At 42.4% G+C, this 16,656-nt stretch overlaps 1 protein-coding gene across 10 annotated transcripts in view; it reads right to left on the minus strand.

Annotated features, from left to right (window-relative positions):
• Positions 1–8,556: 8,556 nt before the first annotated feature.
• raraa (retinoic acid receptor, alpha a) overlaps positions 8,557–16,656 on the minus strand; it is a 224,438-nt gene continuing 216,338 nt past the window's right edge. For all 10 annotated transcript variants that reach the window (XM_031799030.1, XM_031799027.1, XM_020453661.2 and 7 more), the window contains 4 exons: positions 14,024–14,200; positions 13,388–13,592; positions 12,267–12,425; positions 8,557–10,884 (listed from right to left, as the gene is read on the minus strand). In XM_031799030.1, the coding sequence (XP_031654890.1) occupies positions 10,682–10,884; positions 12,267–12,425; positions 13,388–13,592; positions 14,024–14,200 (744 nt within the window). In that variant the 3' untranslated portion in view covers positions 8,557–10,681. The remainder of the gene's footprint in view (positions 10,885–12,266; positions 12,426–13,387; positions 13,593–14,023; positions 14,201–16,656) is intronic.

Raw genomic sequence — 16,656 nt, forward strand, 5'->3', positions numbered from 1 at the left:
TTATCATAATGATACGTATACTTGGAATACGGAGGAAGAATGGAGGGAAAAAGAGAGGCAGAGGAGATCTAAGATAAAGAGGGAGGAAGAGGGTGAGCTTGAGTCGGTTAAAAATGGAGGAAAAAAGGGACATGGTTTGTTAAAGAAGAATGGTAGAAAGTGTAAGCAGAGTGAGCTGAAGACAGGAGGAGAAATGGAAGTGAATGAGGGTGAAGTATTGGAGGTGGTAGGTGTGGTGAAGTTCTCGGAGCCCGAGAAAGATGAGTCTGACAGTAGGAGTGAAGTTTTGGGGAAAAGTGGACCCTTGTCTTTTGGCTGATCCATTTGTGGTTTCAGGGTAGGTGAAAACAGAATTGAGTGCTGTGGAATCGGTGAGGGTAACCAGCAGGCACTCTGCGTTAAACGAATGGGGACAAGATATGTGAATAAGAAAAGGGTGCCATTAAAAGGAGTGATAACTGGGGTAGTGGTAAACTCTTTTTACCACTACCCCAGTGGGCCTACTCTTTTCTCTGTATACATCAATGATGTCGCTCTTGCTGCTGGTGATTCTCTGATCCACCTCTAAGCAGACGACACCATTCTGTATACTTCTGGCCCTTCTTAGGACACTGTGTTAGCAAACCTCCAGACGAGCTTCAATGCCATACAACACTCCTTCCGTGACCTCCAACAGCTCTTAAATGCAAGCTAAACTAAATGCATGTTCTTCAACCAAGCTTTTGTTGGCGGTCCCTCGCTTCATATTCGTCACCAAACTCACTGGCTCCAGGTCATCTATAAGTCTTTGCTAGGTAAAGCCCCGCCTTATCTCAGTTCACTGGTCACCATAGCACCACCCACCCGTAGCACGCGCTCCAACAGGTATATTTCACTGGTCACCCCCAAAGCCAACTCCTCCTTTGGCCACCTTTCCTTACAGTTCTCTGCTGCCAATGACTGGAACGAATTGCAAAAATCACTGAAGCTGGAGACTTATATCTCCCTCATTAACTTTAAGCATCAGCTGTCAGAGCAGCTTACCGATCATTGCACCTGTACATAGCCCATCTGTAAATAGCCCACCCAACTACCTCATCCCCATATTGTTTAACATTTTTTTGCTCCTTTGCACCCCAGTATCTCTACTTGCACATTCATCGTCTGCACATCTATCACTCCAGTGTTTAATTGCTAAATTGTAATTATTTCACCACTATGGCCTATTTATTGCCTTACCTCCGTAATCTTACTACATTTGCACACACTGTATATATACTTTTCTATTGTGTTATTGACTGTATGTGTAACGGCTTTCTTCCTGGGAAGGAGAGGAGGACCAAAATGCAGCATGGTTGAAGTTCATGGTTCTTTAATAAGAGACACTTAACATGAACAAACTACAAAACAATAAACGTGGCAAAACCAAAACAGCCCTATTTGGTGCAGAAAACACAAAGACAGGAAACAACCACCCACACATCCCAACACAAAACAGGCTACCTAAATATGGTTCCCAATCAGAGACAATGACTAACACCTGCCCCTGATTGAGAACCATATCAGGCCAAACATAGAAATAGACAAACTAGACACACAACATAGAATGCCCACCCAGCTCACGTCTTGACCAATATTAAAACAAGGAAAACACAAAAGAACTATGGTCAGAACGTGACAGTATGTTTGTTTATCCCATGTGTAACTCTTGTGTTGTTTGTGTCACACTGCTTTGCTCTATCTTGGCCAGGTCGCAGTTCTAAATGAGAACTTGTTCTCAACTGGCCTACCTGGTTAAATAAAGGTGAAATTAAAAAATAACTTTTAAAAAATGTAAACATTTAAGATTCCCGATGTTTGTGATGCTCGTCGTATGGTGCGACGAAGACAGGGTGGCATGAGTGGCGAAACAGAAGAGTTGTTGTCTGTTCTTTTGAGTTTTGATGTTGCCCAACAAAATCATGTTAGCATATACAGTACTAGTCAAAAGTTTGTACACACCTACTCATTCAAGGGTTTTTCTTATTTTTTTCTTATTTTCTACATTGTAGAAAAGTAGTGAAGACATCAAAACTATGAAATAACAGATATGGAATCATGTATTAACCAAAAAGTGTTAAACAAATCAAAATATATTTTATATTTGAGATTCTTCAAAATAGCTGCCCTTTGCCTTGATGACAGCTTTGCACACTCTTGGCATTCTCTCAACCAGCTTCATGAGGTAGTCACCTGGAATGCATTTCAATTAACAGGTGTGCCTTGTTAAAAGTTCATTTGTGGAAATTCTTTCCTTCTCAACGCGTTTGAACCAGTCAGTTGTGTTGTGACAAGGTAGGGGTGGTATACAGAAGATGGCTTTATTTGGTAAAAGACCAAGTCCGTATTATGTCAAGAAAAGCTCAAATAAGCAGTCCAGAAAATGTCAAGAACTTTGAAAGTTTCTTCAAGTGCAGTCGCAAAAACCATCAAGCGCTATGATGTAACTGGCTCTCATGAGGACTGCCACAGGAAAGGAAGACCCAGAGTTATTTAGAGTTACCAGCCTTCAGAAATGGGCAATTAAATGCACCTCAGATTGCAGCCAAAATAAATGCTTCACAGAGTTCAAGTAACAGACACATCTCAACATCAACTGTTCAGAGGAGACTGTGTGAATTAGGCCTTCATTGTCAAATTGCTGCAAATAAACCGCTACTAAAGGACAGCAATAATAAGAAGAGACTTGCTTGGGCCAAGAAACAAGAGCAATGGACATTAGACCGGTGGAAATCAAATCACATAAAATTTTATTGGTCATATACACGTGTTTAGCAGATGTTATTGCGGGTGTAGCGAAATACTTGTGTTTCTAGCTCCAACAGTGCAGTAATATCTAACAAGTAATATCTAACAATTTCACAACACTACACACAATATACACAAATCCAAAGTTAAGGAATGGAATTAAGAATATATACATATTTGGACGAGCAATGTCGGCACGGCATAGACTAAGATACAGTAGAATATAATACAGTATATACATATGAGATGAGAAATGCAAAATATGTAAACATTATTAAAGTGACCAGTGTTCCATTATTAAAGTGGCCAGTGATTTCAAGTCTATGTATATAGGGCAACAGCCTCTAAGGTGCTACTGATGGCTATTTAACAGTCTGATGACTTTGAAGATAGAAGCTGTTTTTCAGTCTCTCGGTCCCTGCTTTGATGCACCTGTACTGACCTCGTCTTCTGGATGATAGCAGGATGAACAGGCAGTGGCTTGGGTGGTTGTTGTCCTTGATGATCTTTTTGGGCTTCCTGTGACATCGGGTGGTGTAGGTGTCCTGGAGGGCAGGTAGTTTGCCCCCGTTTATGTGCTGGACAGACCGCACCACCCTTTGGAGAGCCCTGCGGTTGCGGGTGGTGCAGTTGCCGTACAAGGCGGTGATACAGCCCGACAGGATGCTCCCAAGTGTGCACCTATAAAAGTTTGTGAGGGTTTTTTGGGGCCAAGACAAATTTCTTCAGACTTCTGAGATTGAAGAGGCGCAACACCACACTGCCCGTCAGGAAGTCAAGGACCGAGTTGAATAGGACGTGGTTCAGACCCAGGGCCCCGAGCTTACTCATGAGCTTGGAGGATACTATGGTGTTGAATTAGAAATGTCCGGTGCGAGAGAGGCAGGTTGAGGATTCCAATGTTAGAGTAGTGCAGAAGTTTTCATATGCTGAGGCAGTGAAGAAAGTAGAGGAAGATGAGTCAAGGGGGAGGGATCCTGAGAGGAGTGTTATGAGTAGTAGATCTTTACCAGTACAGAGGGATAAGCCAACAAGTGATATACAGTGCCTTCGGAAAGTATTCAGACCCATTGACTTTGTCCACATTTTGTTAAGCTACAGCCTTTATCTAAAATTGATTAAATAAAAATCTACGCACAATACCCCATAATGACAAAGCAAAAACAGTTTTTAGAAATTAAAATTAAAAAACTTTAAAAACTCTAATACCTTATTTACATAAGTATTCAGACCCTTTGCTATGAGACTCGAAATTGAGCACAGGTGCATCCTGTTTCCATTGATCATCCTTGAGATGTCTTTACAACTTGATTGGTGTCCACCTGTTGTAAATGTAATTGATTGGACATGAGTTGGAAAGGCACACATCTGTCTATATAAGGTCTCAAAGTTGACAGTGCATGTCAAATCAAGTCAAAGTTTGTCACGTGCGCTGAATACAACAGGTGTAAACTTTACAGTGAAATGCTTACTTACAAGCCCTTAACCAACAGCGCAGTTTAAGTTAAAAAAAAAGGTATTAGGTAAACAATAGATAAGTAAAGAAAAAAAAGAAATGAGGCTATATACAGGTGTCAGAGCAAAGACTAAGCCATGAGGGTGAAGGAATTGGGCGGCAGGTAGTGGTTAGAGCGTTGGACTTGTAACCGAAAGGTTGCAAGATCGAATCCCTGAGCTGACATGGTAAACATCTGTTGTTCTGCCCCAGAACAAGGCAGTTAACCCACTGTTCCTAGGCCGTCATTGAAAATAAGAATTTGTTCTTAATTGACTTGCCTAGTTAAATAAAGGTAAAAAATTTAAAAATGTTAATTGTTCAAAGTGCTCTGAGACCGGATTGTGTTGAGGCACAGATCTGGGGAAGGGTACCAAAATATGTCTGCTGCACTGAATGTCTCCAAGAACACAGTGGCCTCCATCATTCTTAAATGGAATTAGTTTTGAATCACCAAGATTCTTCCTAGAGCTGCCTGCCTGGCCAAACTGAGCAATCGGGGGAGAAGGGTCTTGGTCAGAGAGGTGACCAAGAACTTGATGGTCACTCTGACAGAGCTCTAGAGTTCCTCTGTGTAGATGGGAGAAACCTCCAGAAGGACAACCATCTCTGCAGCACTCCACCAATCAGATCTTTATGGTAGTGGCCAGACGGAAGCCATTCCTCAGTAAAAGGCACATGACAGACCCCTGGAAAAAGTCAAGAGGTCTGAATACTTTCCGAAGGCACTGTATGTTTCAGTAACATTCTATTTTTAGCATTAATAAGTATGTCGCAGAAAATTGAGGTTGTGGTGGCAGCTGCAGAGAGGTATTTGGGTGGGCAAGACTTGATGTCAGAAGATTTCCAGGGTGTGTTAAGTGGTGTCCCATAATTTCAGGCTGGTGGCCTGAAGTAGGACTAAATAGATGTAAATAATTTAAATAGGAGTAGGATGGTTTTATTTATTTATAAAAAAAAATGAATATAATTTAGTGAGTGTAGTGTTAGATGGTAGGGTATTTTCTTTTTAGCACAGTATAAGGGAGTTATACTTCAGTCTAGTAGGTGGCGGTAATGCAACATTTATTGGATGCTAACCGCCGTTAAACCTGAAGAAGTGTAGGCTTACCTTGGCGTGATGTTCTGATAACTGTGTAAATCTCTCTAGGACAAGGTGACTTTTATCAATATACAGTGCCGTGCGAAAGTATTCGCCCCCCTTGAACTTTGCGACCTTTTGCCACATTTCAGGCTTCAAACATAAAGATATAAAACTGTATTTTTTTTGTGAAGAATCAACAACAAGTGGGACACAATCATGAAGTGGAACGATCACCCTGAACACACCATCCCCACTGTCAAACATGGTGGTGGCAGCATCATGGTTTGGGCCTGCTTTTCTTCAGCAGGGACAGGGAAGATGGTTAAAATTGATGGGAAGTTGGATGGAGCCAAATACAGGACCATTCTGGAATAAAACCTGATGGAGTCTGCAAAAGACCTGAGACTGGGACGGAGATTTGTCTTCCAACAAGACAATGATCCAAAACATAAAGCAAAATCTACAATGGAATGGTTCAAAAATAAACATATCCAGGTGTTAGAATGGCCAAGTCAAAGTCCAGACCTGAATCCAATCGAGAATCTGTGGAAAGAACTGAAAACTGCTGTTCACAAATGCTCTCCATCCAACCTCACTGAGCTCGAGCTGTTTGCAAGGAGGAATGGGAAAAAATGTCAGTCTCTCGATGTGCAAAACTGATAGAGACATACCCCAAGCGACTTACAGCTGTAATCGCAGCAAAAGGTGGCGCTACAAAGTATTAACTTAAGGGGGCTGAATAATTTTGCACGCCCAATTTTTCAGTTTTTGATTTGTTAAAAAAGTTTGAAATATCCAATAAATGTCGTTCCACTTCATGATTGTGTCCCACTTGTTGTTGATTCTTCACAAAAAAATACAGTTTTATATCTTTATGTTTGAAGCCTGAAATGTGGCAAAAGGTCACAAAGTTCAAGGGGGCCGAATACTTTCGCAAGGCACTGTATTTGTCTGTATTTACGCCCCAAATATGAAATGCGAATTAACTGCTAATGTGGCTATCATAAAGAACTACAAATGCCATGATTATCTGGCTGAAACTGCCGAATCGAAGCAAAGGTAAGAATCTCTGGATTAACTATCTAATGTTTGTTCAATGTAGTAATTAATAAATTGGCTACATTTCTTTAAATGGACAATTCTGTGAAATGTATTGTGCAAGTTTTAAATGGACACAATACCTGTTAGCAAAGATGTCAGCTAGAAATGACATGATGGAGCCTGCAGGGAATTGTAGTTTTGCATGGTGTCTACTTTGATGCTAATTAGCATTTTTGAAACTGAGAGTAAGTAGAGCTGGATATATTGATAAGTCACCTTGTCCGAAAGAGATTTACAAAACCTCAAATCATGGTAAGCCTACACGAAACACAGCCCTTATTTTAAGTGTTTCTAAAATCCGGTATGGGGAAAAATGAAGAGTGGAAAAACAATTGGAACCATTTCCCTGTTTGACCGCTAGGTTTTATGGGTATTATGACACCTCCACAGTGGGGCTCTATGCCACAGATGTCTCAAGTTTTGATGGAGCGTGCAATTGACATGCTGACTGCAGCAATGTCCACTAGAGCTGTTGCCAGAGAAATAAATGTTAATTTCTCTACCATAAGCCGCCTCCAACGTTGTTATAGAGAATTTGGCAGTACGTCCAACCAGCCTCACAACCGCAGACCACGTGTATGGCCTTGTGTGGGCGAGGGGTTAGCTGATGTCAATGTTGTGCCCCATGGTGGCGGTGGGTTTATGGTATGGGCAGGCATAAGCTACGGACAATGAACACAATTGCATTTTATCAATGGCAATTTGAATGCACTGAGATACCGTGACTAGATCTTGAGGCCCATTGTCGTGCCATTCATCCGCCGCCATCACCTCATGTTTCAGCATGATAATGCATGGCCCCATGTCGCAAGGATCTGTACAAAATTCCTGGAAGCAGAAAATGTCCCAGTTCTTCCATGACTTGTATACTCACACGACATGTCACCCATTGAGCATGTTAGGGTCGCTCTGGATCAACGTGTACGACAGCGTGTCCCAGTTTCTGCCAATATCCAGCAACTTCGCACAGCCATTGAAGAGGAGTGGGACAACATTCCACAGGCCACAATCAACAGCCTGAGCAACTCTATGCGAAGGAGATGTGTCGCTCTGCGTGAGGAAAATTTCAATTGTAAATAAGCATTTGTTTGTAACGGACTTGCCTAGTTAAATAAATATTAAATAAATGTGAAATCCATAGATTGATTGCCTTATATGAACTGTAACTCATTAAAATCTTTGAAATTGTTTCATATTTATTTTTGTTCATTATAAATACACAGCTGGAACGCCGATTTAAGGTGTTTACAATTCTTAATAATTCTAAAGATTGCTCAGAAATCCAGGGGTTTTAATCAGAGTATACTTACTTCGATTTTGACCGTACACAGATTGATAAACAGAGTAAGGTATTTACATTACTATTGCATAATCTGCCTACTGCCATAGTCAGTTTAATATAAACTTATTACTGTGCATTTAAACGTACTCAAAAGGCTGGTAATCCAAAATAAATTAGACACCTGTACACTGTTCCTAAAAAATGAGGAACACTATATCTTCTACCAATCAAATGATGAAGCCATTTGAGTAACTGCAGCAAACATCTTTCTCGCTAATTTGAAAAGCTGTTCTTATCTCATGCAGTTACAAGAACTAGTACAATCCCTCCAAGCACAAGCAGAGACGCAGTATGCTCTGTGTTCGTAGTTTACCGTCTGTGATGAGTGATATTAAACGTTCTATGCCAGATGACAAATAACCCCTCTCGATGGCCTGCTTGCTACCAGCAGAACACCGTAGCCTTCGTTTGGTATTTGAGGGCCTAACGTTTGTATGGTTGTCCTCGTACTGTACTGCAGTCTGCAACAGCACATATACCATTACCACGGAACCCATTCATTACTGCGTACTTAACATTATGCAAGACATTATGACTGTCTGTAAATGGTAGCCGTTGCTGCCATCAATGTATTTCTTCTATCAGAAGAGGCCTACTCATCTATCAGTGGGGTGTATATGACAGACATTTGTTTACACGCCAAGTAATGCTTCTCAAAGGACAAGGCTCAGAAGACTACTCAAGTATAAGACTATAAAAAAGATATATTACACATCTTGATGTATTATCGTAAATGTGTAATCAAACACTGCTTCAGGCACACACAAACACTATTATGAAATGTTTTTATTTTAAGTTGCCTGATGAATTTTGAAAAAAATTGCAACATATTCCATACTTCTCAAATCGAGGGGTTTGTGTTGCTAATCCAGATTTGCTGGGGAGAGGCTTGTGCGCTGTTGTGGACAGGTGAAGAATTGAGGGTAAAAAGAAAGCAGCTTTGACCGTACAAATAAAGAAATGGAAAAAAAAGGAACACATTTATGATTCCAACAGAATCCATATTGACATCCTCTTCATAGCTCTTGTTTTTCAGACCAGTCTCTCTGCAAAGTACTGGCCTAGCAGAGACGAGTGATTGTAGAGTTGTAGAATTCAGTAGCATGCATATGTGTGTCAGTGTGTGTGATAGGCAGTGGGGTGCAGCACAGTGGAAACTCTTACGAAGAACAAGCAAAGCATATAGAATGATTCCTTCCTGAGACATCGGTATGTGTTTGTGTACAGTGATGAATGTTTGAGCGAGCTGCGTGTGAGAATCAAAAACTAGGCTCAGTGGTGATGTTGGGCTTCTATGAAGAATCACAGGTGGTATTGCTCTGAGGCAAAGGTCAAAGGTCCCGTTTCCCAAAACGGGGTCACATTCATTAGTGCACACTGCAAAACATTTTACAAGGGGGGGAGGGTAGACTCTCCCTGTGTCAATCACTTATTTTTTATTTTTCATGCCTAATGAATACGACCCAGGTTGTTGGTGTAGTCGTGAGAGCATAGTCAACAAGGACAACTTTCTTCACCATCAATAGGGAACACTAGATCACTCAAGTTACCCTCCCCCATATCATTTTTTGGGGGAAAATGTGTGTACTGTACTCCATCCTTCACATTGTAATCCATTTGGGAACCATGCTGTGTCTAGTCTCTGTGCCTAGCTGGATGAACCCAGCGACTGGCTCTCAACCCTCCAACTCCCCAAATCCAATCATCAAAAAGCCCCAATATGAGTGCTTTGGTTTTCTTTTTTGTATTCATGGAAATCTATGTTGTAATTTAAGGGGTGAGAGTGAACTAAATTGTGGCTGCTGTTAAGAACCATAGTGATTTCTATGGACCTGTCCCTCATTTAAAGGGACAAACAGATGCGTTTCCTTCAGGAAAATGTGCTTCAAATATATTTTTCTTGAAACAGAAACCTATGAACAAAACACGTAAAAGGTATTCGTAGTTTTTTTTTTTTTTTAAAGAAATGAATACAGCTAATATACATGAACTCAAAGGCTACTTAAAATACACCTTAACTTCATTCATTTGATTTCTTGAAGGACCTGTGACCATATCATACATCCAAGCTCATACAATCATTTTTTCCCCATTCTCTTTTGCAGCAGAAAAAAGGAGAGAAAAAGCAAACCCAACCTGGAATAGTTCGATATTTATCGCAACTCTTTTCTGTGCACATTTGCGTGTGTATGTCTTTAAATTGAAAAAGTCATTTTAACTTCTTTACTTTTGTTAATTAAAACATCATCAGTATGTGATAAAACAATGGAACAATTCTCTTTTGATACCCTCATGGGTATAAAACAATTAAAACACACAAAAAAGTAGTTTTTCTTCTCAACCTGTTATTCCATCAAGAAGAATTCAATCACAACAGTTCCTTACTTTTCTATATATATATATTTTGTACGAAATCTGTTTTTCAAAGATGGAAAAGGAGAATGACCCAGTCTTTTTATGTGGGTTCTTCTTCGACAAGTCCATGCCTGCAGTCCGCCTTGGAGAAACGAGAAAAGTGTCTGGTGTTAGTCTGTCCGCTTGTCCTGTCCATTTGTCTGTCTGTTCCCCCCTTTCCCGCCAGCCCCTCTGAGTGGACCAGTGTCCACAGCTCTGACTGCTCGATTCCTTCCCTCAGTCTTTCAGGGAGAGAGAAAGAGAGAGAACGAGAGAGAAAGAGAAAGAGAGAGAAGGGTGAGGGACAGAGGGGACATCAGCAGTGTTCCAGAAAACGGAGAAATCCCACCACCGCCCGTCCGCCATTTTCCCGACAGTGTCTTTGAGGGGGTGGAGCACATAGGGAGGAACACTCAAGAACACGCCAGTCTCTGTGTCCATTGAGGACCCCCCAACCACAGGGAGAAAGAGGGGGATGAGCGAAAAAGAGGGCGGCTTGCTACGGTGACTGCGTGGTGGGGCTGGGGCTGCTTTGGGCGGAACTTGGGGATAGGCTGGGGCTGCAGCTGCCTGGGAGGGCCCCACTGGTCCGGGAGCCTGTGGCCCCACTCTCCAGACCCTCAGAATTCTCTAGCATCTCCTGGATGAGAGGGGGCATGGAGCCCGGGATCTCCATCTTCAGGGTGATGACACGCTCGGCTCCTGAGGAGGGGAGGACCAAGATATGGTGTTAGTCTGTCCTCAGTTGTGGACATTCAACCCCTTTATATGAATGAGTCACACTTGACTTGGATCTACATTACAAATGTATACCTTTACAATTTAGTTTAAACCTTTATGGACGTTGCAAAGTAAGTACTTTAAAAGCTGCACTATGCAGAAATTGCGCCTCCATTTCCTGGTTGCTAAAATTAAAATAGTTTGCCTAATTTCAGTTCGCGACAAAACAAGCAAGTATAGTGGAGAGAATCATTGTACCATCTAAACCGCTGTGAAATATATTTTCCATAACCAAAAATATTGTATTCTCAGCTGGTTTACAAAACCGAAAGTAAAAGACGCAAAAACAAAACTTAAGAATGGGAAGCATATAAATAGCGCACATAGAACAGATCTATGCTTCTTAGACTTGCTTTCGATAAAAATCTAAAAATCTACAGATCTAAAAATCCCATTTCTATGTTAATTTGGTCGGGTCGCCCAAAAAGTTGAATATTGCAGCTTTAACTACTATATATAGTAGTCCATTATAATATAACGCTAATTGAAACGGGACTTCCAATTAATAAGTGAGCTGAGTAAGGGGGGTGGGGGGGGAGTCTCTGAAGAAACACTTCATATACAAAGTGGGACCTTCTGGTAGTCAGAGGCTCCCAGCCAACAGAACTATACAAACTGCAGTGATGTGTAAGAAAATTGTCCCCAGTGATAAAACGCAGTGTTGAGTGATAGACTGAGTCTGAAGGTTTTAAAAAACAGAGGCTGCCGCATGCATGTAGATTATATCACCATAATAAAACACTGGGAGAAGCGTTCCTTGAACAATCTTCCTTCTACTTTTCAAAGTGAAGCAGGATTTATTTCTATACAAAACCCATCTTAATTCTCAGCTTTTTTGGTCAATTTTTCAATGTGTGTTTTAAAAGAGAGAATCATCACGTGCAAATACGCAGGTCCTCAGGGGCAATATTACAAGACCTAGAGAACATCAATTAGGCTTTTAATGGCATTAGGCACTAGTTTCACGATCAGTAAGTGATTTTTGAATTGTCAAAAACACATTCAAGGTCATGAAAGGTCTGCTGTACTGAGGGGGCACAGGAGTAAATAACAGTAATAACTGTACCATCCGCATAGAGAGGAATGTTACAGGTTTCATAGAAATAGTGAAGAGAACAGGGCCCCAGAAATCGACCCCCGCTGCACACCTTTCGTAATACTGAGGAAACTACATTTGTGTCCTGTCCGTTATCGATCATCCTTGAACCAATCGCAAGATGCCTGATCTTGGCCTATTTCAGACAACCTTTGAACGAGAAAGAAATGGTCAACGGTGTAGACGGATGTCTCGGACTGCCTATCACCTTTGGCACTGATGCTCCTCAGGTCGGTGATCTTCATCAGCATCTTGGGAAACATGTGTGGTTTGTGAGGCCTCCTCTTCCTCACATAGATCTTCAGAGCCTCCAGTAGGGGCTCCTGTAGTACGTCTACCTTGTCTGCCTGCTCCAGGTCCTGCCGATCTACACACAGCCACAAACACAATACAGGGGTGTGTTCAGTGAGTTGAAATGTAATAAATAGAGCTCATGCTAAACTGTATGCATTCTCTGCATTCAAATTGCCATCGATAAAATGCAATTGTGCTAGTTGTCCATAGTTTATGCCTGCCTATTTCATGCCATATTATGCCTGCCCACCATGGGGCACTTCTGTTCACAACGTTAACATCAGCAAACCGCTCGCCCACAGAACGCCATACAAGTGGTCTGCGCTTGTGAGGCTGGTTGGACGTACTGCCAAATTCTCTAAAACGACGTTGGAGGTGGCTTATGATAGATACATGAACATTAAATCATCTGGCAACAGCTATAGTGGACATTCCTGCAGTCAGCATGCCAATTGCACACTCCCTCAAAATTTGACAGATCTGTGGCATTGTGTTGTGTGACAAAACTGCCCATTTAAAAGTGGCCTTTTATTGTCCCCAGCACAAGGTGCACCTGTGTAATGATCATGCTGTTTAATCAAATTCTTAATATGCCACACCTATCAGGTGGATGAATTATCTTGGCAAAGGAGAAATGCTCACTAGCAGGGACATAAACAAATTTGTGCACAACATTTTTGATGAATAAGCTTTGTGTGTGTATGGAACATTTCTGGGATCTTTTATTTCAGCTCATGAAACATGAGACCAACCGTTTACAGGTTGTGTTTATATTTTTGTTCAGTATAGTTTTGAGCCTGTCCAATATGTGAATGCTGGAATACGGTACAGTGACAGTTGCCTATAATGAGAAGCGATGTGACCAGCTCTATTGGTTTTAGATAGCGACACCTTCACAGCCACATGAAGACGAGGCAGATGAACCCCTACCCTACTCTACCTGGGCACAATGTCATTATCAACTTCAATCACTGAGTATGTATGGGTGCGTCTGTATATGCAGTAGCATTGGTTAAATCCAAACAGCCGCAGTACCTCCACACAGCAGACAGATGGCGCTGAGCAGCCCCGTCTCGGCGTCGTCCATCTCCAGGGGGAGGAGCTGGTTGGCGAAGGCGAACACCAGGTCGGTGAGCGGTCCGAAGCCGGCATTGTGCATCTGGGTCCGGTTTAGCGTCAGGCCGTCCGAGAACGTCATGGTGTCCTGCTCTGGTGTGTAGCGCGTGCAGATTCGCAGAATCTGAGGGAGCAGAGCGCAGGATTGGTTGAGAATGCCAGAAATAAAATACATAGGCCAATCATGAAATAGCACAGGGTATGAATCGATAAATAGCTGTAGTACTTTCAATAATCCTATGAACAGATCTTATATAATAGAGTGGTCACCACTCACTAATCCCAAGCCTGAAAAAACTAGATTGTGTGCAGGTTTTTACACCACCCCAACACTCATACATCCATTTCAACTGATCGAGTTCCTACTTATAAAAGGTGATTTGTTGGTGATATGGTGTTTTAGTGCTGGAACAAACGCCTGTACTCCCTCTCAGATGGACCAGGACCAGGGTTGGTTAATTGACCGACTCTGATCGTGAAGAGCGATCCGAGAGGGTGTGTTAGCATTTGTTCCAGACAACCATTAGTAGACCTAACCAAAAGCGATCCCCTTACCAGTATGTCCAGACAGGCGGCCTTGAGCAGTGTGATCTGGTCAGCGATGGTGAGCGTGGTGAAGCCGGGCAGCTGCTTGGCGAACTCCACTGTCTTGATGATACACTTGGTGGACAGCTCACTGAATTTGTCCCACAGGTTCACGTCCAGAGCCACACGCCGCTCCGAGCTGTTACTCTGTGAATGAGATAGAGAAACTAATAAGAGTTTGATGGCTAACCTGTTTTAATTGGATGAAGATGGTTTTACATTGAAGCAGCAGCGCAACTTTCACTGGGGACGGGGGGAACGGGGGGGGGGGGGGGGGGGGGTCACATTCTGAAATTGCCAGTACTGAGCTAGTAGTGTCTCGACTGAGGTAAATGAATTAGAGAGCTAGTAGCCACCAAAGCCAATTTAGCTCTAGTCTAGCCTGTAGCTATCAGTATCAGATTGCGATATGAGGTGGCTATTATTACCATTTAACAGCTGTTGTTTGTATGGAAATGTTTTGTAGCCTTTTTGTCCCGTTTCAACAGAAGTAAATTAACTTCGATTGCTTTCGCCAATTTATATACAGAGAAAGAGAGCTGGCCAGAAATTGGCGGTTTTTGTGCAATGTGAGTTTTTATTAGAGTCAGTATAGCAATGTAATGTTATTGATTTGTCAGTTTCCCTTGATAATTCTAGTAATAAACAGCTCTACAGGCTTCACTGTCATAGTGTTGTATACTGACGGTGACCCATGATCATCATGTCTTAGCAGGATCAGATGGTGACAGGTGTCCCAGCAGGGTCAGACAGCCAGGGAAGACCAGTCTACGGAGTTCTGGTGATTTTTGCAGTATATTAACAATATTATTGAATGATACAAAGTTCCATCTTGAGTTGATGGGTAGACCTACAGTACCTACAGGACAGCAGATTAATGCTACAGTCTGGGATCTGGGAATAACGGTCATTTCAATTATTGAACCATTGATTCTATTCTTAGATAATGTATAAATGTACACCAAGGTAATTCTTTCTCATGCCTCAGTTTAGGAGGATCAGATGGTGACAGGGGTCTCAGCAGAGACAGGCAGCCAGGGAAGACCAGTTTAGGAGGACCAGATGGTGACAGGGGTCTCAGCAGAGACAGGCAGCCAGGGAAGACCAGTTTAGGAGGACCAGATGGTGACAGGGGTCTCAGCAGAGACAGGCAGCCAGGGAAGACCAGTTTAGGAGGACCAGATGGTGACAGGGGTCTCAGCAGAGACAGGCAGCCAGGTAAGACCAGTTTAGGAGGACCAGATGGTGACAGGGGTCTCAGCAGAGACAGGCAGCCAGGGAAGACCAGTTTAGGAGGACCAGATGGTGACAGGGGTCTCAGCAGAGACAGGCAGCCAGGGAAGACCAGTTTAGGAGGACCAGATGGTGACAGGGGTCTCAGCAGAGACAGGCAGCCAGGGAAGACCAGTTTAGGAGGACCAGATGGTGACAGGGGTCTCAGCAGAGACAGGCAGCCAGGGAAGACCAGTTTAGGAGGACCAGATGGTGACAGGGGTCTCAGCAGAGACAGGCAGCCAGGGAAGACCAGTTTAGGAGGACCAGATGGTGACAGGGGTCTGAGCAGAGACAGGCAGCCAGGGAAGACCAGTTTAGGAGGACCAGATGGTGACAGGGGTCTCAGCAGAGACAGGCAGCCAGGGAAGACCAGTTTAGGAGGACCAGATGGTGACAGGGGTCTGAGCAGAGACAGGCAGCCAGGGAAGACCAGTTTGTGATGGAGCGCAGGTGAATTTTTGCAGATACACTTTATTCTCTCTGTGCAGCAAACACTGAACAAGCCAGATGCCTCAAAAGATGTCAACTATAATACTGTACAGAAATGTAAACGCAACATGTAAAGTGTTTCATGAGCTGAAATAAAATATGTATAATGTATATGTGTAGCTTTGCACTTATTTTTTGTATTATTTTTAACCTTTATTCCCAAACCTAAAGACTGTGAAAAAAAATTGTGTTGGAAGAGAGTTTAGTTATTGACTAGGCTGGTGGGGGTCGGGCATGTAGAAGGATCTGGCTGAAATTTGATAGAGGATTTCTTAATAAACACAATCAAAAGTCCTTGTACTTCATTTTAAAAGAGTTGTTCATTAGTTAGGTTATTGTTTAAAGGTGCAACAATATTGATTATAGAATTAGCTTTGATCTTGTTCAGTCTTATCACTTAAACATATTTAACAATGATCTCTGAACTAGCTTGATGACTGGGACATTTTAGCTTTTTTTTTGGTTCTAAATTAAGAGGGCTAGAAGGGCCATGGGTCATATTGGATTGTGCAGAAATGCAGGAAATGATCTTAGATGCCCCAATTCTTTTTTGGGGGGGGGGGGGATCCTCCGCCAGATTATGTCCCCCCACTTCTAAAAACAAAGTTGCGCCCCTGCATTCAAGACTCCATACAGACAACATGAATGACACAATAAATCAAATGAATGATCTCTGTGATTATGAGAATCACAGGTAGCAGCACCAACAAGGTTCTGAAGCTACACTTAAACAACACTTTGAAGAATCATTCAGTTAAAATACCAACCACAACAGATGAGCGAATGCACTGTCCTGGTAATCTGTGAGATTTTACATACAGAAACACACACACCTCTGA

The sequence above is a fragment of the Oncorhynchus kisutch genome, linkage group LG20, assembly GCF_002021735.2.
Source record: "Oncorhynchus kisutch isolate 150728-3 linkage group LG20, Okis_V2, whole genome shotgun sequence".
In the NCBI taxonomy this organism is placed as follows: domain Eukaryota; kingdom Metazoa; phylum Chordata; class Actinopteri; order Salmoniformes; family Salmonidae; genus Oncorhynchus; species Oncorhynchus kisutch.